The 24,997-nt window shown below is 36.7% G+C and overlaps 1 protein-coding gene and 1 pseudogene across 3 annotated transcripts in view; one reads left to right on the plus strand and one right to left on the minus strand.

Annotated features, from left to right (window-relative positions):
• UBR3 (ubiquitin protein ligase E3 component n-recognin 3) overlaps positions 1–24,997 on the minus strand; it is a 241,685-nt gene that overhangs the window by 199,635 nt on the left and 17,053 nt on the right. For all 3 annotated transcript variants that reach the window (XM_047085617.1, XM_047085616.1, XM_047085618.1), the window contains exons 2-3: positions 3,996–4,135; positions 1,097–1,255 (exon numbers count right to left, since the gene is read on the minus strand). In XM_047085617.1, the coding sequence (XP_046941573.1) occupies positions 1,097–1,255; positions 3,996–4,135 (299 nt within the window). The remainder of the gene's footprint in view (positions 1–1,096; positions 1,256–3,995; positions 4,136–24,997) is intronic.
• Positions 8,056–8,987, plus strand: LOC124516336 (hydroxyacyl-coenzyme A dehydrogenase, mitochondrial-like; annotated as a pseudogene).

The raw sequence follows: 24,997 nt of genomic DNA on the forward strand, positions 1-24,997 counted from the left end.
ATGACATAAGAGCTAGCCCAGCACTCAGAAGCAGAGGATGTCTTCCACCTCGAATATAATTCCATCCCATTATCACCCAATTCCCCCTCACCCTCTAGCTAAATGACTTTCTCTCAACCATTAGGTTTTACTTTAAATATCACTTCCTCAGTGAAGCATCCCACATTCCCCATCAGTGAAATCAAGTCTCCCTTCTATACTGTATTAATATAATTGTTAATGCCATCTCACTCACCAGTCCTTAAGCTTTATAAGGGCAGGGATAGGATTACCTGGTTTACTACTTAAATTCCCTGCTCCAAGCTCCAGTACTTACCCCCAAACCAAGTACATAGTAGGTGCTTAATAAGTATTTGTTGAAAAAGTAAACATATCAGATAAGACAACCTCTGAAGAACGTATGATTTACAATACATATGAAAATTTCACACTCTAAAGAAACAATTTTCAAAGCATGTTTTCATAAGCCAGCAAAAATAATGCTATTTAAAATATTTGTTGTACTGGGGCACCTTGTGGCTCAGTCAATTGAGTGTCTGACTTAGCTTGGGTCATGATCTTGTGGTCAATGAGTTCGAACCCTGAGTCAGGCTCTGTGCTGACAGCTCAGAGCCTGGAGCCTGCTTTGGATTTTGTCTCCCTCTCTCTGCCCCTCCCCCACTCATGCTCTGTTCTTGCTGTCTCTCAAAAACGAATAAATGTTAAAAAAATTTTTTTGAATATTTGTTGTACTATTTTATATAATAGTATATATCATGTACAAACATAGTCAGCAATTCCAAGTTTTTAACTTAAACTCTACATTATTATAAAATTCTATGCAATATAACCCAAAAGTACAGAATACCAAAAATGAAGACACAGAAGTAGTTTTGTTACTGTTTGCAGAAGGGGAGGTGGAGTACAATTATGAGTATGTCACACCAAAACTTAGAAAAGACCTGGGTTCTAGTGCTAACTCCAAGTTAATAACGCCCAGCTTTAGCATTTTATGGGGGAAAAATCCACATTTTACATTTAAGTTTGAAAATACGCAATTTCTTATGATTACAGTAACATAAATAAATTCTTTCTTCTATTCTAACATTTTACTTACCAGAAGTCAGATCTTTGTAGTTTTGTTGGTTTGTCAAAACCTGAGTAAGAACAGACCGCATCGCTCCTCCCATTTTAGTTAGATCTTCTAAAAAGGAAATTTGAGGTTCCAAAAGCTGAAGAACTTTGTTAAGGTCTTTTTCTGATGGTACATCGGCTGCTGTAAAAACATATAATTAACTTCCTTTAAGATATTTTGCTAAGAATAACAATATTTTATTCTTTTCAAATTACAGCAACTTGGGTAAGAGTATTTTATAATCAAAAAATTAATATAAGAACTCAGTTTAGAAGGTAGTTATCCACCCAGAGCCCAGCCTAGGGTAGACTTGCTCAGGAATTCAATTCTCTGAGAAAAGGTAAATGGGGAAAAGAGATGACTTCATAAGATATTAAGCATTTAATGTGGTTAAAAGGGATTCAATTTGAGGGTCCTATACTTCCAAATATATAAATGTAATCATAACATCATTTCAAAATTAGTGTTTAAGAAAAAGTAAGATCATTCTCTAAAATAAAACAAGACATTTTGAAACCAAATAATATTGAGAGTAGTGTAAGAATATTAGAACAAAATTATGTCAGCTCTAAATTTAAACCTGTGTAGCAAATAACCCATCCTCTATCATATTCTAAAAATACAAACTCATGTTAGCTGGAGGTCAAAGCAAGCAAAATGAAAAATAACTGTTTTCATAAACATGAATGTTTTTACTAAAATAGTTTTAAGATACCAGACAAGATATGTATAGTAGAGCTGGAGGAAGAGAGAAGAAAGTTGTACAGCAACTGAAAAAGAATATTTAGGAGGGGAAAAAAAGTGATTTTTCAGAGAAACTGAGTCTTAAAGGAAGAAATAAATAATGAGATTTAGAGCTCAGATAAAATTGGCAAAGAAGATGCATCATAAGGGAGCTAATGGGGGGGCCTGTGTGTCCAGGAAAGGGGATATCAATTTCATTCAACATTTATTCAGTACCTACTACATGATAGGCACTGAGAAGCAAAACTAAATAAAACCTAGTTTCTACCCCCCAAGGAACTCACAACCCAGCTCAAAGATGATCTGTGAATGAAATTTTAGGTAACTCTTGACTCCTGAGACCCAAAACTAAAAAACCTTACTTTCTCAGTGGATTACTAATACTGTATATTATTCATCTTCATATCCTCCCCGATGGCTTATGCAGTAACACAGCAGATATTTAATTCACATTTGCAAAGGCTCTAGATGAGCTCTGACACTGGTCTGAGGATTGTAGAGTGAAATGAGAAATGGAACTCAAGGCGTCTGTCAAACAACAAGATCTCTGAGTTTCTTACGGTGGATTAGATGATTTCAAGTCCTTTCTTTAATTTTAAACAGTGATCTCTACACAAAGCAATGTAGTAATTTTTCTGGCACAGCAAGAAGAAATGAATGCTGAGCACAAGTCGTAATACAGAAAGGAAATCTTCATGAACCTAAGTTCATGAAGCTCATCTGAAGACAAAAAAGTGCTTCCATTCATATTTGCAAAGCAAATAATTATCAAATTAAATAGCAAATAAATAGCAAATAATTATCAAAGCTATGTACCTAGGTCATCTACCTTTTATAACTGCTAAAGGTAACTAAAGGAAAAAATAAACATAATGTACTTTTGTGTGAATTGCTCCCTGATCTAATGGTAAGGTTTAAAGTTCTCATAATAAATGATTTCTACCTATTACTCTTCTAAAATAGGACATTCATAATACAAAATGTAAATTCCCAAAAACTCTATTAACTAGTATATGAGAAATAGCACAAAAGGCAAGTTCAATAACCAGCTGGCCTCCAGGTCCTTCATTCCAAAGACAGGGTAGTTTGAGGCTAAATCAAAGTAATATTTCTTCCTATATTTTAAGACATATGCTCTGAGAGGGGTGGAAGTAGTTAACAAAGGAAAGGATTGTAGATTTTGTTTAAAATGTAGAAATACAGTAGTATAAGTGTTTGCTCACAATGAGAATAACATGGTATTTTAGAAATGATGAAGATGCTAAATATTTCTTCACACTCCAATGATGGGGGATAGAAGATTAAAACGTGTGCCATAGTTTCAAACTGGATTTAAGATTATTTATGGTAAATACATAATTTAAAACCTCTAAAAGTAATTCAAGATGTAGTCCCTTAAATGATAAAAATACAAGTATTATCAGAAAGGTAAATTACCACACTAATTGATATCTGTAATTTACAAGGTCAGACTGACGACTTTAACAGATAATATCCAAATCCAAAATATTTAGTAAAGTATATTAATCAAGATTGTGACTAAATCTTAAAAAGCAAGAAGAATATCTACATGTTTCTTTTTTCTTTTCAATACTATCACGATGCTTACACCCATACATTCTACCTGTAAGATGGGAGTGAGCAATTTCTCTCATAAGTTGTTATATATGGAGGTGAATAAAAATATATAGACATCTACAAAAAAAAGAGAGAAAGAGAACTGGTGAAAAAGTAGTTTATCTTCTAAAAATCTAAGTTAAAGTCACACATTTCCAGGACTTCTTAATTCTTTTATAGCACAATATAATCATCAAGTCACTTTAACCCCATAAAATGATCATTTCCTCATCCGCAAAAGGCCAACTAAGTTTGATTCAACATATCTATGATCCCAGGAACAGAAAGTTCTAAACTGTGCCTACTAAAAGGCTGTAAGATTATAAGGTATCTGTTAGGTTATATAATTGATGTATATACTAAAGTATGTTTTTATTTAGCATCTGTATTTCATAGTCTTGTCATAAAACATGGTAAACAAAAAAAATGATATCTGAAAAAAATTCACCTCATTATTCATACTAAATTCTGTTAATTGGAAACTTAAAAAGACTACTAACAAAGAGTAGACTAAACATACCTGGTTCATTATAGCCTTCTCTTAAGTACTGAATAAGACAAAAAATAAATCTTGGAAGAACAAATTCAGACATCATCAGTAAGTCTTTGGGGACACAGGGAATATTTGAACTTGATTTAATTTGATGCCTTTTGCAAAACCTGTAATATGAAAAAGAAAAAAAATTAACAGTTATATCTAATCTGCCAGAAACATATTATCACTATATTTACAACATCCATAAACAGAATGCAGGCCAATATGATTCTTATCAAGGTACCATGTTAAAAGACTGTAAATGAGTCTTTAAATCAAAAATGTGGCTGAGTGGGATTTCCTCCTAATAAAAGACTATACTCGCTAGGTTCCAACTAGAACATAAAAAGAAAATCTCATTACAGGATTTAATATTTTTAACTGCAATTTATTACTTTTACATACTACTTTGTTACTTCCACTCTTTATAAAACCATTAAGAAGAAACATCATTTCCTAAGAATTTGCATTTTCTATTCCTTAATTATTTCTAATTTATTGTATTAATGAATACATAAGTGATAGAAATACTTAGTTTATTTGAAAAATTAATATAGTACACTTGAGTATATACATTCCTTCTAATCTTGTTTATACTTATTTTAAAATATGATTGATATACTTGAACAAAAATGAAGCAAACTGTTCTGTATTCACAATCCAAATGATCACAAATTTTTTTTATTTTGTGACAATACAGAATAACCACACTAAACATATAAAATATCTAGAAACAAACTTATTAGAAAGAATGCAAAAACTATCTCACCTGAAAAGCATAAAAGATCTAAATAGAGAAAAACTACATTCTCAAATGGAAAAAATAATTAAAAAAAATTTTTTTTAAATGTTTAGTTTTGAGAGAGAAAGAGTATATGCACCCACAAGCGGGGGAGAGGTGGGGAGGGGCAGACAGAAGATCCATAGGACCCTCTGTGCTGACAGCAGAGAGCCCGATGTGGGGTTCAAATTCAGGAACTGCGAGATGATGACCTGAGCTGAAGTCAGATGTTTAACCACTTAAACCAGGCACCCCTAATTTTATTATTTTTTAAATCAGTGCCACCAAGCTTGATACCATTACAGTTAAATCACAATGGGATTAACCACTAATTCTGAAGTTTAAATGGAAGAGCAAATGTATAGGAAAAAATCTGTAAAACTTGGGAGAAATATGATTAATGACAGTGATTTAAACCTTAAAACATACTACAAAGCTATTATAATTAAAAATCTGTGGTAACAATGGGGTGCCTGGGTGGCTTAGTGGGTTGAGCGTCCGACTCCAGGTCATGATCTCACGGTTGATGAGTTTGAGCCCCGCGTGGGGCTCTGTGCTGACAGCTCAGAGCCTGGAGCCTGCTTTGGATTCTGTGTCTCCCTCTCTCTGCCCCTCCCCGACACATTCTCTGTCTCAAAAATAAATAAACATTAAAAAAAAAAAACTGTAGTAATAAAATATCATCAAAGGACCACAATGGAGTATACAAACAGACCATGTAAACCTGTGAATTTAATATAACAAATACGGCATTTCAATTCAATGTGGTAGGGAGAAGACATTCAACAAATTGCTTTAGGACAATTGATTACTTATATATGCAGGAAGTGTTATTCTTATCTTACACTACATACAAAATATATTTCATACACATCTAAAGTGAAAAAAGTTACGAGGAAAAAAATAAACTATTCCGCCTACATTACCTCAAAGTACAGAAAGCATAACCAAGTTTAAGCCAAAAGCCATAAACGTAAGATAAAAATTAACTACATAAATCAATAACTTCTATACAGAAGACAAATTACAAATTAAAAAATATATTTACAAGAGGCAAAACACACTAAAGATTAGTATCTTTGATTAAGAACTCTTAAAAACAGTAAGAAAAAGAAAACAATTCAATAGAAAAAGCAGCCAAGGTCATGAACAATTCACCAAAAAAAAACCCTGCTGAATGGCCAATAAACAAATGAAAAGATGCTCAAGTTCTCTAATAACCAAAGCAATGAATTATATTAAAATAAAAAATGAGTTGGGGCGCCTGGGTGGCTTGGTCGGTTAAGTGTCCGACTTCGGCTCCAGTCATGATCTCAAGGTCCGTGAGTTCAAGCCCCGCGTCGGGCTCTGTGCTGACAGCTCAGAGCCTGGAGCCTGTTTCAGATTCTGTGTCTCCCTCTCTCTCTGCTCCTCCCCTGTTCATGCTCTGTCTCCCTCTGTCTCAAAAATAAATAAACGTTAAAAAAAATTTTTTTTTAATAAAAAATGAGTAACTAGAAAATAACCTTTTTGTGATATCTAGTGAAATAACTGACATATGAATGGAGCCATTATAAAGAAAAGCTTAAGGGGAAATTTTCCATTTAGATGATAACATCCTTATCAATCTTTGCATAACAAGAAATTAAAAAAAAAAAATTCAAACACTGTGATTCTTATGAAGCACACAGCACCATTTAGGAAGAGTTCTTACCAAACAAGCTGAACTTGACACCTAGTCTCTAGAGCTCACTTCCATTTATAAGAAGTATAGGGGTTAAAGGAAAAAGTTAAAAACACCCCTAAAAACAAATAGACAAATCATGAATGTAGACCATTATATAGGACAATGGATTTAATTTATGCAACCTGTCCGTGGCAAGAGGAGAAAGAAGGTAGAAGGACCACTCTAGGTTTGAAAAAGCTTTAGAAATCCAATAAACATAATACGTGAACCAATCCTAACAAACCAACTTTACAAAGGTATTTTTTAAACAATCAGGGAGATCTAATTATGAACTGGGTAACATAACAGTTCATTAGTTCATTAGATAATTTTATTAGGTGTGATAACAGCATTGTGATTATGTAGGAAAATATGCATGGATATTTGGTGATACTAAGGAATTATTTTATGTAGGTAGGACAGTAGCATCATTGCAGTTATCATGGGAAAAGGAAGTCTTGTGTTCAAGATATATCTATAGAAATACTTACAGATAAAATGCTATATATATGAGACTTGCTTCAAAATAACACAGTGGGGTGAACTGAATTAGGTGGGAGTATGCCAAAGACCAACTAGAAGTTGTTAGTTGTTGAAACTGGGAGATGGATACATGAGGTTTCATTATGTTGTGCTCATTAAATAGAATGTGGGCCAATATCAAAGCCAGTAAGTATTCCATTCACATATTTAAGGCACCAAGTCAAATGAATGTAGTTTTAATTGGTCTTTAAATAAAAAATGTCACTGAAGGAGCTTTTTTCAAATAAAAGATCATAGTAGTTGGGTTCATTATGTGCATTGCCTTTATATATGTTTGAAATTTTCTGTACTAAAAAGCTAAAAAATGCTTAAAAGAAAGGAATTATTTGAATTTTTTAAATATAAATACTGGGGGCGCCTGGGTGGCTCAGTTGGTTGAGCATCAAACTTTGGCTCAGGTCACGGTCTCATGGTTTGCAAGTTCGAGCCCCACATTGGGCTCTCTGCTGTCAGCGCTGAGCCTGCTTTGGATCCTCTGTTGGGCTCCTTTGTCCCTCTCTCTCTCTCTCTCTCTCTCTCTCTCTGCCCCTCCCCCACTAGCATTCTCTCTCTCTCTCTCTCTCTCAAAAATCAACATTAAAAAAAAGGTAATACTGAAGCATGTCAGGGTAAGATGACAATATTTGGAATTTCCTTCAAAATACTTCAGAAAAACAGAAGAAAATGACAAATGAAGCAAATGTGACAAAAATCTTGGTAAATGTTGAGTCCAGTGATGGGTATACACGGAGGTTCAATGTTCTCGTCTTTATCTTTGTGTATGTTTGAAAATTTTGATAACACAAAAATCTTTTTCATCTTGAGGACTGGGAAAAGTTCACTTTACTAATTCATTGTTGGAAAGTACATTCAGAAATGTTTGTTATCGTATACACGGAAGTGTATATAGATCCCGTTTCTATAAAATCCCGCTCTAGCAAAATTTACTAAAACTTTTAGTGTTCAAAAGCAAATGAGCGGAAAAAAGCTTTGGTGGGTCTTGTCGCGGTTCCCACCTTTGCCTTCATGTCAGCAGCATGGTTTTCATAACCCGGCAATTTGTGCACTCTGTGTGCTCCTCATCCGCTACCTCAGCCTCCGTGAAGAAAATCATCATCAACTACATGTTGGTTACTGGCAGCAAGATGATGGGCACTGACATCACCCAGGTTGCTGCAGCAACTGGCCACAACGGTGTTGGTGGACCAGACAGAGGACATGCTGGCAAAATCTAGAAATGAGATTGAGGAAAGCCTTAGGAAAGTGGCAGAGAAGAAGTCTGCATAAAACCCCAAGGCGGGTGATGAATTTGTGGAGAAGACCCTGAGCAACATATCAACCAGCATGGATGCAGCATCCATAGTCCACAGCATGGACTTGGTGGTAGAGGCCATTCTGGAGAATTTAAAGATGAAGAATGACTTCTTCAAGAGGTTGAACAAGTTTGCCTCTGAACGTACAATCTTTGCCAGCAACACTTCCTCTCTGCAGTCTACAAACATAGCCAATGCCACCATAAGACAGGACTGATTCGCTGGACTCCATTTCTTCAATCCAGTGCCCTTTATAAAGCTTGTGGAGGTCATTAAAACACCACTGACCGACCAGAATACACCTGAATCTCTGACAGACTTCAGCAAAGCCCTGGAAAACCATCCGGTTTCTTGTAAGAACACGTCTGAGTTTACTGTGAACTGTCTCCTAGTGCCATACCTCATGGAAGCAGTCAGGCTGCATGAATGAGTAATGCATCCAAAGGAAGATATCAACACTGCCATGAAGCTAGGAGCTGGTTACTCCATGGGCCCATTTGAGCTTGATTACATAGGGCTGGATACTACAAAGTTCATTATGGACAGGTGGCATGAAATGGAACCCTTTGCTTCAACCCAGCCTGTCCTTGAAGAAGTTGGTAGCAGAGAATAAGCTTGGCAAGAAGACTGAAGAAGGACATTGCAAATACAAATGAGGCACAGTTTCTCTGCCTCTGCGAAGAAACCCTGTAAGCAATGTACCAGCAGCCCCCCAAGTACCCATGGGAATGTTCTCTGGTCAGACATTCCCTCATACAGCATAGTCCGTTCGATGTGGGGGTTTTTTGTTTTGTTTTGTTTTGTTTTTAATGTTAGAGACAGAGTGAGAGAGAACACATGCACACATGGAGAGGAAAAACAGAGAGACAGAGACAGAGACAGAATCCTAAGCAGGCTCTGCACTGTCATTGCAGAGCCTGACACGGGGCTCGATCCCACAGCCCCAGGATTATGACCTGAGCTGAAATCAAGAGTCAGAGGTCCAACCAATAGAGCCACCCATGCACCCCCAATGTGCATTTTGATTGTAATCTATCTGAAGTAATTATTTACACTAGTTATAATAAGAGTAGATTCCTCCATTGAGAACTAGTTCCCTTTTATATGCTGTTCATTCTGTGTATTTTCTAACAAGTTTTATAACTCTTGAAGCAAACATTTTTCTGAACCTTATCATTTTCTTCTTAATGTTTATTTTGAGAAGGAGTGTGAGCGTGGGGAGGGGCAGAGAGAGAATCCCAAGCAGGCTCTGAGCTGTCAGCGTGCAGCCCAACACGGGGCTCAATCCCATAAAGCATGGGATCATGACCTGTGCTACAATCGAGTCAACATGCTTAACTGACTGAGCCACCCAGGTGCCCCAAACCTTACCATTTTCATAAAGAACTGCCTGGATCCATTCACTTGTAAAGGGGACAGCCCTTCCTCCTAGTGAGTGCTAAGTTCATCCCTGCCAGACAGTAATGAGCCATTGGACACATATGTGGTGTGTCTGTGAATGCTAGAGTGAGCGGCACTTGCATCTTGCATTTATGAGAACATATGCTACCTGCAGCTTCAAGCCTTACCCTACATTTTGGGCACAACATAAGATGTCATGTCTTTATTCAACTCCTGCTATTAGATTGGTAGGAACATCTCCATGGTTTGCAGGAAGAGTTTTTTTGTTTTTTTTTAATTTTTTTTTAATGTTTATTTATTTTTGACAGAGAGAGAGAGACAGAGCATGAGCAGGGGAGGGGCAGAGACAGAGGGAGACACAGAATCCGAAGCAGGCTCTAGGCTCTGAGCTGTCAACACAAAGCCCAACTCAGGGCTCGAACTCACAGACCGAGAGATCAAGACCTGAGCCGAAGTCAGACGCTCAACCAACTGAGCCACCCAGGCGCCCCGGAAGAGGTTTCATTCACATCCAAAATCTGAGTGATTATCGTCTCTTTTTTTTTCATGAGAAATCATTGCTGCAAACTGCCTATAAATTGATTCTAATAAAATGCAATCTTTTAACCTGTGAAAATTTGAATTAAAATAAACATGAGTATAATTTAAAAAAAAAAAGCAAATGGGCAGAGGGCAAAGGAAAAAAGAGAGAGAGAAAGAGACAAACAAAGAAACAGACTTTTAGCTGTAGAGAACAAATTGATGGTTATCAAAGGGAGGTGGCTGGGGAGATGGGTGAAATAGGTAATGAGGATTAAGGAGTACATTTGTTGTGATTAGCACCAGGTATCGTAATGAAGTAATGAATCATAATATTGTACACCTGAAACTTTAACATCATATGTTAACTATACTGGAATTAAAATAAAAATTTAATTTTAAAAAAACTTTAAGTGTTCATACCCCGCCCTAGCATTTCTACTTCTAGGGATTTATTACACAGAAATACTCCTAAATTTTTAAGACAGTATCTACAAAGATGTTTGCAATGCAAAAAAAAAAAAAAAAAAAGCTAGAAACAACTCGTGTTCAGTAATAAAGGTTATCCAAATTATGGCAGATCCATAAAATACTTTATGTTTGTTAAAGAGAATGAGGTAGATCAACAAGTACTGAAGTAGAATCATATCTAAGATAAATAGAGAAATGAACTACATAATAGTATACATATTGTAATATCTTTATAATTAAAATTTTGGAGAAAGAATAGGAAAGAAAATGTTAATACGTGTAAGAAAAAATATTTATATCAAATACATGTATCTGTGGAATATTAACCAGGAATATTAATTGGTGGAAATTAACCAGGAATACAATATATAACACACTCTGGCTTCTATATTAATTCTACCTATAATATTTGAATTTTGTGTAACAAACACATGCATAACTTTGTAATCAAAAGGAAAAGATTTACACTAAAAGCAAACAAACAATAAGTTATGTCATTCATTTGGTTTTAGTTCTACAATTTACAGTTTTAATTCTGAACATTTCTGGATTCATAGACTCCTTTGAGAATCTAATGAAAGTTATAACTCTTTCTTAAGAAAAATATATACAGGGGCGCCTCGGTGGCTCAATCATTTAAGCATCTGGCTTCAGCTCAGGTCATGATCTCACTGCTCATGACTTTGAGCCCCACGTCCATCTCTGTGCTAACAGCTCGGAGCCTGCTTCAGATTCTGTCTCCGTCTCTGGCTCTCTGTCTCTGTCTCACTCTCTCTCAAATATAAAACATAAGAAAAGTTTTTTAAAAAACCATATTAAAAAAAGGAAGAAAGAAGGACCACAAAACAGAGTGGTCACACACTGCTGAAGCCTATCTATCCTTAATGTTAGGTCAACAGATTACAGTGTAGAGAGATACAGATTTCCTCAGTCCTCAAGGCAGACAGATGGGCAGGGTCGGAGCAGCCTCCTCAATTGCTTCTGTGGCCCATCCAAATATCATTTCCATGTCTAGCATACTATGAAAAAGGTTAGGAAGTACTGTATCTTAAGGTCCAAACCTTTATTTTAAAGGTAAATATGGTTGGGGTACCTGAGTGGCTCAGTCAGTTAAGTGTCCAACTTCGGCTCAGGTCATGATCTCATGGTTCATGGGTTCGAGCCCCATGTCGGGCTCTTTGCTGACACCCTAGAGTCTGGAGCCTGCTTCTATATCTCCCTCTCTCTCTGCCCCTCCCCCACTCTCACTCTGTCTCTCTGTCTCTGAAAAATAAATAAACATTAAAGATAAATAAGGTTGTGTCAAGATGGCCAAGTAGTTTAAGGCACCAGACTCAAGCACATGCTTCATAAAGATAAAGATAAATATGAACTTCAGAACATCTTTCAGCTGTGACACACAAAATCTAATAAGCAAAATCAAGGAAAGATTTCTATTTTTAAAAGCTTAAAAAAAAAAAAAAAGTCTGGCCTGTGTGACAGGTTAGACTAGTGGTGATCGAAGATAATTTAATTATACTGCCTACAAGGATAAATATGAAGAACAAACAACAGATGAAAGGAAAGCCAGAAGAGAAGAATGGGAACACATACACTAAAGGATGCAATGAAAAACTTGACAGTTGAAAAGCAGGAAAAGAGAAAGGATTAGATGAAGGAGGGCACAGAAAGCTCTCTTAGACACTTTCCATGTAGAAAAGAAATGAATTCAAAAGTGCTACTGGGCAGCCAGTGAAGAACAATTTGAACAGTGTCAAGTGGCATCAAAGAGTGAAATTTCAACCTTGAACTAACTATGCCCAAGGAACAAGAGTGGTCTAAGCAACCTAGGGACTGGGATTACAGGAGCATATCAGATGGCTATTGACTGAAAAAATTAATAGCCAGAAGACTTAAGGACCAAGTTCTGTGAGCTAGTTAAAATAACCTAAGACTGTGCAATACTGGTATAACACATTATAAGATCGACAAAATTGGTTTTCATATTTCAAACTGATCATATGGGGGAGGGGAAGGAAAAAAAAAAAAAAAAGAGGTTAGAGTGGGAGAGAGCCAAAGCATAAGAGACTGTTAAAAACTGAGAACAAACTGAGGGTTGATGGGGGGTGGGAGGGAGGGAAGGGTGGGTGATGGGTATTGAGGAGGGCACCTTTTGGGATGAGCACTGGGTGTTGTATGGAAACCAATTTTTCAATAAATTTCATATATATAAAAAAAAAAAGAAGTTCTTTAAAAAAAAAAAAAACTGATCATAGTGTGGGAACTAAAGCATCTTACATATTACATAGCAAGTGTTCAATGAAGACTTGAGGAAATGAATGAATCTAATAATAGAACACCAAGATGATTTCAAGGGCATCCAGTTAAAAAATAACCAGACTTCCTGTGAACAACAACAACAAAAAGGACTAGACACCCATTTAATAATACGAGCTTTTCAATTATATTTTAAAGAACCACTGTATGCCTGACACTGACAACTTAGGCCCCAGGAATACAGGGGCCTTGCTCCCATGGAGCTAAGTTTCTACTGGGGGAGTGAGTAGAAGATGACAGAGAAAGAAACAAAAACATAAATATGAATAATAAGCTCTGCAAAAATAATTTGACGGCATGATTTACAGAATGTGTCTACCAGGCTCCTTTACATTGGGTTTGAAATGGAAGGCCTTTCTGAAGCGGTGATATTTAGGATACAGGCCAAATGACATAAAGAAGCTAGGCTAGGCACACCAAGCTCTGTAGGTATATTGTCAAGAGGTGTGACAAAAGCCAACTGCGTATAAACAGGTATGAAAGATCTCTCCCCAAGTGAACAGGAAGAGGCCTTTCTAGACAACTGGTATGGCTCCAAAGAAAAAATGAGGCAGAAAGTAATGTGTTCACAATAGCAGCTCACAGGTCACAGATACTTTCTTCAAAGAATCCAGCAGTTTTGAATGATTAAGAAAATTAAATATTCCTTAGTGGAACAGGATGTTATGGCAATAATAGAAAGGTTGAACAGAACTACAGAAACAGTTAATAAAATAACCTCTCCAAATTTTATTTTACCTCAACTTTTTAAAAATTTTCATTGAGATATAACTGACAGAAAATTTCCAAAAACGTAAGTGCAGCTCAGTGAAGTATCACAAACAGCACACCTATGTAACCAACTAGATCTAGAAACAAAACATTCCCAGTATCCCAGAAACTGTCCTTGTAACTCCTACGATACTGAGTTTAAATGACTAAAAGCGGAATTCCAGGATTCTGAGAGAAGGGAGGAGACAGGATGGGAAGGGAGTGGACAGGACCAGAGAGGAGAAAGGGGAAGAAAGAAAAAAGGACCAGAGATTCCTGGTGGTCCATTTGCAAATTATTAAGATTTAGTTGGGGCGGGGGGGGGGGGGGGGGGGGGGGAGGCTAGGACAGTAAGAAAAGGCCAATTCAAATAACTCAAGCACATATTTCAAAAATTAGAAAAGCATCTAAGATAAGCTCCCCTAAAAATCAGACTGTGGCATATACATCCCATTCCCAATTTAGCACAAATTACACACATATACACTATTCTGCATATAATTTAAGGTAATTCACAAAGACCCCTGGAAAGACAGGCATCCCATATTAAAAGCCCTTGAAATAAACTGTTCTCTTCATTTTACAGATGGGGAAACCTCAGAAACACTAAATGACATGCTTAACTAGTAAAATTGTTTAAAAAAAAAATTCCTAAAGATCACAAAAGACATACCGTAAAGATATATGGTTTCCACTAAATTGACCTATATATTTATAGGTAAAAATACCAGTAAGGAATAAACAAGGTCATTCTGAGATTCCTATGGAAAAGAAAGGCTAAGAAAATTTTGAACAATAAGAGTAATAATAAAATAGCTTTACCAGATATTAAAACTTACTTTAAGGTTAAAATAATCAAAACTGTGGTAGACAGCTTTTAGGGAGCTTACCTTTTAGAAGACAGTAATAGACATTAATGATAAATATAATTAAATAAAACATAAAGTAAAGAAAGGTGAAGTTAGGTCAGAAATTCAGTTCCAAATTCACCTATATGTGTTCTTATGCCATTTCTCTAGATATACAGTTCTACATCTCTAATTTGTACAGCTTAAAGTATTAATTCATCTCATGTCTAAAATTATTAGAAATAAAGAAAACAAATTCCATCTATATAGATTTAATATTATTTGGTGAGGCCTAAAGTACTACCAAAACAAAAGCAAAATATTTATGAAAACTCTAAGTTCTAAATTCAGTCACAGTGTGCATATAGGATCAGAAGACATGTAAATTAGAGATGTACAGTAAATTAGAAGACATGTAAATTAGAGATGTACAGTAAATTAGAAGACAGCAAAATTAGAGATGTACATGTATTAAAGTATTAAAATAGTAAATAAATTATATTGAATGCTCGAGGGCAGAAAGGAAACAATGTGGTAATGGTACATAAAAAGGTGTATCAATGGACAAATTATTGTGAATCCAAATACAGAATCAAATCCATATGGAATTTAATTCATGACAAGGCAGATTTCAATCTATGAGGAAAACATGGTTTATTATGAATGATATTGAGATGAATTGAGTAACCAGCAAAGATTCGGGGGAGGAGTAATCTCCTCACACCTTATACCATGATAACAGATAAATAAGACCCATATCAAACTTCTACAGATGAAAAATATCAGAAATGAAAAATACACCACACAGGATAACAGTAGATTAGACACTAGAAAAAAAAAAGATGAGCGATTTAACTAACCTAACAATAAGAAATGGGGCGTCTGGGGGGGCTCAGTTGGTTTAGCATTTGATTCTTAACTTAAGGTCAGGTCATGATCCCAGGATCATGGGACTGAGCCCTGTGTCAGGCTCTGTGCTAAGCATGGAGCCTGCTTAAGATTGTCTCCCTCTCTCTCACTGCCCCTCTCCCCGGCTCATCCATGCACATGCGCGCACGCTCCCTCTCCTCTCTAAAATAAATAAATAAAATTATTAAAAAAATAAGAAACTATCCAAAATAAAGCACAGAGACTGAGAACATAAACAAAACTTATGTGAAGAGTGACAATAACAAGCAGTCTTGCATTACCCTGGAAGCCCAAAAAGGGGAGGAGGGGAGAAAACACAAATATCTGATGAATGGCTGAAGTTTCCCCAAATTTGCTGAAAACTATAAAATTACAGATCCAAGAACTCATCAAATCCCAACCAGAATAAACTTTTTTTAAAGCCATACAAAGGCACTTCATAATCAAACTGCTGAAAACCAGTGGTAAGAAAATCTTCAAAGTGGGGCGCCTGGGTGGCTCAGTCAGGTTAAGTGTCCAACTTCAGCTCAGGTCATAATCTCGCAGCTCATGAGTTCGAGGCCTGCGTCGGGCTCTGTGCTGACAGATCAGAGCCTGGAGCCTGCTTCGGATTCTGTGTCTCCCTCTCTCTCTGCCCCTAACCCACTCGCATTCTGTCTCTGTCTCTCTCAAAAATAAATAAACATTAAAAAAAAAAATTTTTTTTAAAAGAAAATCTTTGGGGCGCCTGGGTGGCTCAGTCAGTTGAGGGTCCAACTTCAGCTCAGGTCACGATCTCACGGTTCGTGAGTTTGAGCCCCACATCGGGCTCTTTGCTGATGGCTCGGAGCCTGGAGCCTGGTTTGGATTCTGTGACTCCCTCTCTCTCTGCCCCTCTCCCACTTGTGCTCTGTCTCTCTCTGTCTCTGTCTCTCAAAAATAAATAAATGTAAAAAAATTTTTTTTATTTAAAAAAAATAAATAAAAAGAAAATCTTCAAAGCAACCAGAAGAAAATGACCCATTATGTACAGAGCAACAAAAATACAAAGGACAGCAGACTTTTCAACAGGAACTGCATAATCAGAACACAATGTAGAACCATATTTAAAGCGCTAGAAGAAAAAAAGCAAACCTGTGACTCTAGAATTCTTACCTCAAAGAAAACACCCTTCAAAACTGAAGGTAAATGAAAACTTTCCAGACAAAATCTTTCCAGAGAAAATTCATTGCTATCATACCTGTACCATAAGAAATATTAAAGGAAATTTTTCAAGCAATATTATGATAAGCCCACATGGCAGGAAAGTGATCCTCCTGTCAACAGTCATGTGAGTGACCCACCTTGAAGGTGGATCTTCCAGTCCCTGGAAGACTGTAAACCCAGCCAAGGTTTTTACTACCACCCCATGAGACACTATGCCAAAACAACCCACATAAGCCACTTCCAAATCCCTAGTCCATAGAAACTATGAGATGACAAATTTTTATTGTTTGAAGCTTCTGAGTTTCAGAGTGATTTGTTACACAGTGATAGATAACTACCAAAAACACTATCAACAAACTAGACCTAACCAACAATAATAGAACACAACAAACTACAACAGCTAGAAGCTCATTCCATTGTTCATAAAATATATCCTAATAAATACCTTTCATCATTTTTAAGAAGCACTAGGATATTACTGACTGACAGAATTATGTAGTCACACAGACCTTTTCAAATGATCTGCACTGTAGGGGCGCCTGGGTGGCGCAGTCGGTTAAGTGTCCGACTTCAGCCAGGTCACGATCTCACGGTCTGTGAGTTCGAGCCCCGCGTCAGGCTCTGGGCTGATGGCTCGGAGCCTGGAGCCTGTTTCCGATTCTGTGTCTCCCTCTCTCTCTGCCCCTCCCCCGTTCATGCTCTGTCTCTGTCTGTCCCAAAAATAAATAAAAACGTTGAAAAAAAAATTTAAAAAAAATCAAATGATCTGCACTGTATATGTTTACCAACATACATGTCAATATACCCACTCTCCATCCTCTTCTTCCTACTGAACTGTGACCCTCAAAAATTCATACATTGAAGTCCTAACCCCCACTGTGACTGTATGTGGAGACAGGACCTTTGAGGAGGTAACTAAGGTTAAGTGAAGTCATAGAGTGGAGCCCTAATCCAATACAACTAGTGTCACTATAAGAAGAGAAAAATAGGGGCGCCTGGGTGGTTCAGTTGTTTCAGCGTCTGACATCAGCTCAGATCATGATCTCATGGCTCATGGGTTCAAGACCCACATCGGTCTCTGTGCTTACAGCTCAGAGCCTGAAGCCTGCTTCAGATTCTGTGTCTCCCTCTCTCTCTGCCCCTCCCCCACTCGTACTCTGTCTCTCAAAAATAAACATAAAAAAAAAAAGAAGAGAAAGAGACACCAGGGTTACACACATATACACAGGAAAGACCATGTGCAGATACAGGGTTAAGGCAGCTATCTATGGCCCAGGAGAGAAGCCTCAGTAGAAACCAAACCTGCCAGCACCTTGATCTTGGACTTCCAGGCTCCAGAACTGTGAAAAATAAATTTCTACTGTTTAAGCCCCCGTCTATGGTATTATGTTATGGCAGCAAGCTAATATACTCCCTCAATGGGACACAACTGCCTAAATACACAATGGAGCCCGCCTTATGGCCAGCACTGAAATTAGTCCAAACCAGACTGATGGCTTTTCAGTACTGACAAGCAGAAAATATCAACGAATGGTATATGGATCTTACCACTTTATGGTATTGAAACATTTTAAATGAACATTACACAAACTATGTTCTCAGACCACAAAGCAATTAAAATGGAAATCAGTAACAGACATAGGCTTAAAAATCCTTAAAAATTTGAAAATTTACACACCTGCAAACAATGCATGGACCATGCTTAGTGCTTGGCTAAGTACTAAAGCAATGGATATTCTCATTGTACTGACGGAGAAGAGTGTAAATTAACATACCAAATATGAGGACAATTTGGCAATATTGTATTAAAAGTATAAATGCATACCTATTTCACCCAGTAATTCAAGGAATTAGAGTCAGGATTGCCTAATTTCTGATCTAGAACTTTTTCACTTGTTCACCTACAAGAACATTTTTTCAAGGTACAAAGAAAGAATTTTCATATGGTGTCCAGATGAAAGAGTTAAGCTGTAAGATGTAGTATAGCCAAAATAATAAAATATTATAACCCCCATAGTTTTCAACAGCTTGAACAAAGAGAAAAATAAAATAAAATAAAAATTTTTTAAAGGGGGTGAATTCAAAAAATTCTACCAAGCAGGACACAAAGACTGGCACTTAGCCAGGGAGTATAGCCTAGGGACCCACCCAATCAGGGCTGATTAAGGACCTAGCCTGTGGCCCCACCCAATCACAGAGTCCAACTAGCTACACTACCTGGCCAGGAAGCACAGCCTGTGATTCTGTCCAACCAGAGATTATTATGGAGCCCAGCCAATGGCCCTGCCTGACCATAGAACCCAGCCAGCAGCCCCACCTGAATGCAGACTCATCTGACAGTAAAACCCAGCCAGGGGACCCCTCTCAACTTAAGAGCACAGGCAGTGGCTCCACCCAACCAGACACCCTGAAGTGCTGCTTGCCAGTGAATAGTATCAGCTGGCCCATTCAGAATCCCAGGCTGAGGTGAATGAAGAAAATCTTTCCCTACCAAGGTGAACATGTAAAGACTGGAAAAGGAGACCACTTCCTCAAATGCACACATACCAACATAAGGATAGAAGGATCAAGAAGAATCAGGTAAACCTGAAACCACCAAAGGAAATCAATAAGGTTCCTCTATGAAGAAATGGAGATGAACTGAATGACAAAGAATTTAGAATAATCCTCTTAAATACGTTTTGTGAACTACAAGAAAACCCTGATAGAAAATAAGCAAAAATACAGGGAAAATACATGAATAGAATAAGTTCAAGAAGAAATGAAAATCATTTAAAAAACAAACAGAAATTCTAGAGCTGAAGAATATAACTGAACTGAAAAATTCAACAGAACCATTCAATAGCAGACTTCACCAGGAAAGAATTCATAAAAACAAGACATGTCATTTGAAATCTCCAGTCAGCAGAGCAAGAGGAAAAAAGAATAAGAAAGAATGAAGAAAGCTACAGGACTCATAAGACATGACTCAAACAAACAACATACGTCATTATGGGAATCACAAAAGGAGGACAGAGAGAAGGGGACCAAAAGTCTATTTAAAGAAATAATGGCTGGGACGCCTAGGTGGCACAGTTGGTTACGCATTTGGCTCTAGGGGCGCCTGGATGGCTCAGTCAGTTGAGCGTCCCACTTCGGCTCAAGTTATGATCTCCCAGTCCATGAGTTTGAGCCCTGTGTTGGGCTCTGTGCTGACAGCTCAGAGCCTGGAGCCTGTTTCAGATTCTGTGTCTTCCTCCCTCCCTGCACCTCCTCCATTTGCACTTTGTCTGTCTCTCTCTCTTTAAAATATATTTTTTAAAATATATTTTTTAACAAAAAAAAGCATTTGACTCTTGATCTCAGCTCAGGTCATGATCTCACAGTTTGTGAGTTTGAGCCCCACATGGGCCTGTGTGCTGATGGAGCAGTCTGCTTGGGATTCTATCTCTCCTTCTCTCTGCCCCCTCCAGCTTGTGCCTTCTCTCTCTCTCTCTCTCTCTCTCTCTCTCTTTCTCTCTCTCTCTCTCTCAAAATAAACTTAAAAAAAATTTTTTAAATAAAGAGATAATGGCTGAAAACATCCCAAATTTGGGGAAATAAAAGAACACCAAGACTCAGGAGGCCCTAAAGTCCCTAAGTAGGTTTAGTCCCAAAAGGTCTACATTGAGACACATTATCATTAAGTTATCAAAACCACATATCTGACAAAAGACAAGTATCTAGAATATATTAAGAAATCTCAAAACTCAACTGTAAAAAACAAACAAACAAAAAAAAACAATTCAATTAGAAAGTAGGCAAAAGAGGGACACCTGGGTGGCCCAGCTGGTTGAGCATCTGACTTTTGATTTTGGCTCAGGTCATGATCCCAGGATCCTGGGAGCAAGCCCCACATTGGGGTTTAGGATTCTCTCTCTCTCTCTCTCTCTCTCTCTCTCTCTCTCCCTCTCTCTTACTCTCTCTCTCTCCCCCTCTGCCCTTTTCCCCCACTTGTGTGCTCTCACTCTCTCTCGCTCTAAAAGGAAAATAAACAGCAACACAATAATATAATAAGAAACTGTGATACTTCATCTCAACAATGGATAGATCATCCAGACAGGAAATTAATAAGGAAACAGCAGATGGGAACAACACTATAAACCAAACAGATGTAACAGACACATACAGAACATTCCATCCAACAGTGACAGAATACACATTCATCTCAAAACAGAACATTTTCCTAAAAAGATCATATGTTAGACCACAAAACAAGTCTTAACAAATTTAAGAAACTGAAATTACATCTTTTCTGAACACAATGAAAACTATAAAACTAGAAATCAATAACAGGAGAGAAACTGGGATTCTCACAAACACACAGAAATTAGGCAATAAACTCCTGAACCAACAGATCGAAAAAGAAAGGAAAATAAAAAAATATCTTGAAACAAATGAAAATGGAAACAAACCAAACTAAAACCTACAAGATGCAGAAAAAGCAGGTATAAGAGGGAAATTTATAGCTATAAATGCCTACATTAAGGAAAAAGAAAGATTACAAATAAACAACCTACCTCGACATGTCAAGGAACGAGGGGGAAAAAAGAAAGAACAAAGCCCAAAGCACAAGGAAGAAAACAGAACAGAGCAGAAATAAATGAAATTAAAAATGGAAAACCAATAGAAAAGAACAACAAAACTAAGAGTTGGTTTTTTGAAAAGATAAACAAAACTGACCAATCTTTAGACTAATCAACAGAAAAAGAACGATGACGCAAATTAATAAAATTATAAATGAAAGAGAAGAAATTACAATTAGTAGCACAGAAATACAAAGGATAAGAGTCTACTATAAACAATTAAATACCAAAAATTTGACAATCTAGAAGAAATGGATAAATTCCTAGAAACATACAACCACTGAAGACTCAATCAATGAAAAAAAACAGAAAATCTGAACAGACCAATAACATAAAGAGACTGAATCAGTAATCAAATCCCTCCCAGACAAAAAAGCCCAGGACCAGATGGCTTCACTGGTGAATTCCGCCAGACATTTAAATAAGAATTAAGGCCAATCCTTCTCAAATTCTTCCAAAATACCGAAGAGGAATGAACACTCTCAATTTCATTTTGCGAGGCAAACATTACTCTGATAAGACACTAAAAGAAAAGAAACTTACAGGCCAATATCCCTGATGCATATTGATGCAAAAATTCTCAACAAAATGCTAGCAAACTGAACTCAACAGCACATGAAAAAATCAGATCCTACACCAAAAGGGATTTACCCCTGGGATATAAAGATGGTTCAAAATATGCAAATTAATCAATGTAACACCACATTAAGAGAATGATGGATAAAAATCATACAATAATCTCAACAGATGCAGAAAAAGTATGTGACAAAAATCAACATCTGTTTCATGATAAAAACTCCACAAGAGTGTTATGCTAAGTGAAATAAGCCATACAGAGAAAGACAGATACCATATGTTTTCACTCTTATGTGGATCCTGAGAAACTTAACAGGAACCCATGGGGGAGGGGAAGGAAAAAAAAAAAGAGGTTAGAGTAGGAGAGAGCCAAAGCATAGGAGACTCTTAAAAACTGTGAACAAACTGAGGGCTGATGGGGGGTGGGAGGGAGGGGAGGGTGGGTGATGGGTACTGAGGAGGGCACCTGTTGGGATGAGCACTGGGTGTTGTATGGAAACCAATTTGACAATAAATTTCATATATTAAAAAAAAAATCCACAAATTGAGTACAGAGGAAATAAACTTCAACATAATAAAAGTTATATATGGCAAGCCCATAGCTAACCTCATACTAAATGGTGAAAAAATGAAAGCTTTCCTCTACAATCATGAACAAGATATGGATGCCTACTATCATCACTTCTACTCAACAAAGCACTAGAAGTCCTAATGACAACAACTAGGCAAGAACAAGAAATAAGAGGCATTCAAATCAGAAAGAAAAAAGTGAAATTATCTGTTTACAGATGACATATTATACACAGAAAACACTAAAGACCGCACCAAAAAACGATCAGAATATTACTAGTATCACAGGATACAAATCAACATACAAAAATCAATTGCATTTTTATATTCTAACAATGAATTATATGCAAGTAAAATGAAAAAAAAATCTCATTTACAGTAGTAGCAATAAGATACGTAGAAATAAATTTAACAAAGGAGGTGAAAGATTTGTGCACTGAAAACTATAAAATACTGTTGAAAGAAATTGAAGACACAAGTAAATGGAAAGACATCCCATGTTCATGGACAGGAAGAATTAATATTGTTAAAATGTCCATACTAGGGGCACCTGGGTGGCTCAGTCGGTTGAGCGTCCGACTTCGGCTCAGGTCATGATCTTGCGGTCCGTGAGTTCGAGCCCCGCGTCGGGCTCTGTGCTGACAGCTCAGAGCCTGGAGCCTGTTTCAGATTCTGTGTCTCCCTCTCTCTGACCCTCCCCTATTCATGCTCTGTCTCTCTCCGTCTCAAAAATAAATAAATGTTAAAAAAAAAATTTTTTTTAATAAAATAAAATGTCCATACTAGACAAAGCAATTTATAGAATCAGTGTGACCCCTATCAAAATTCCAATAGGGTTTTTCATAGAAATAGAAAAAAACATTTTGACATTTTTAAGACACCACACTTGACAACAGAATAATACACACTTTTTTCAAGTGCACATGGAACATTCACCAAGTTAGACCACATTCTGGGCTATGAAGGAAACCTTTAAAAAAAAAAGTTAACAATTTTATTTAGTTATTTATTTTTATTTTGAGAGAGAGAGAATCCATGCTCGGCGTACAGCCCAACATGGGGCTCAATCCCACAACCCTGGGATCATGACCTGAGCCAAAATCAAGAGTCAGACACTCAACTGACATAGCCACCCAGGTGCCCCAAAGTTAACAATTTTTAAAAAGTTGATATATAAGTATGTTCTCTGACTATAACAGAATTCACCTAGAAATTATTAAAAAACAATCTTGGAAAATCCTCAAAACTTCTAAAAAATCTTTGGGCCAACAAGGAAGCCCTGGAAAACAGAAAACAGTGTGACTTGAATAAAAATAAAAACATTAAAATTTGTGGGATTCCTCTAAAAATGTACATAGAGAGAAATTTATAGTATCACTTACATTAGAAAAAGTCACAAAGCATTGATCTAAAAATGCCACCTTAAAAAAATCAAAAAGAAATGACAAAATTAAACCCAAACAAGAAGGAAGACAATAATAAAGAGCACATATCAGTGAAATAAATAACAGATGGGGGGGGAAAAAAGAGAGAAATCAATAAAACCAAAAGCTGATTTCATGAAAAGGGCAACACGAATGAAAATTTTTATTTGCTCAGAAAATTCTATTTAGATGAAATGGACAAATTCTTTGAAAGACTAAAACTGCCAAACTGTACATAAAAAAAAAAAAAAAGCAACCTGAATAAGTACTACATTATTAAAGAAACTGGGGCGCCTGGGTGGCTCTGTCGGTCAGGCATCCGACTTCAGCTCAGGTCATGATCTCATGGTTCATGAGTTCGAGCCCCGTGTGGGGCTTGTCACTGGCAGCAGAGTCCACTTCGGATCCTCCATCTCCCTCTCTCTGCTCTTCTCCAGCTTGCACTCTCTCTCTCCAAAATAAATAAACTTAATAAAAAAGAAATTAAATTTTTACTTAAAAAAGCTTCCAACAGTAAATACTTTAAACTTATTATTGTTTCACTGTCCAACTCCACCAAACATTTGAGGGAGAAATAGTTATATTCTTCATAAACCCTTAAAAATATATACATAGAAGAAGAAAACCTTCCCTCATCTTACGTAGGTAGCGTTACCTTGATACCAAAATCAGACAAAGATATTACCAAAGAAGAAAACAAACATATGACAAAAGAAGTCCAATATTCCTCTTGAACACAGAAACAAAAATCCTCACATCAAAATACTAGCAATTGGAATCTAGCAATATGTAAAAAAAGACATGCATCATGAACAAATACGTTTATTCTAGGAATGCAAGACTGGTTCAATATTCAAAAATTATTCCATGCAATTCACCATATCTACAATTAAAAAGAAAAACCATACAATTATCTCATTTGAAGCAAAAAATCACTTGACAAAATCCAACAACCCATTCATGATTTTTTAAAAAATTTTTTTCTCAGCAAACGAGGAACAGAAGAGAAATTCCTCAATCTGAGAAAAGACATCTACAAAATCTTATAGCTAATATCATATTTAATGATAAAAGATTTACTTTTCCCTAACAT

This window comes from Lynx rufus, unplaced genomic scaffold (genome assembly GCF_022079265.1).
Source record: "Lynx rufus isolate CCGP_SWC_20201006 ecotype Redwood Valley unplaced genomic scaffold, mLynRuf1.p SCAF_2, whole genome shotgun sequence".
NCBI classification, from domain to species: Eukaryota; Metazoa; Chordata; class Mammalia; order Carnivora; family Felidae; genus Lynx; species Lynx rufus.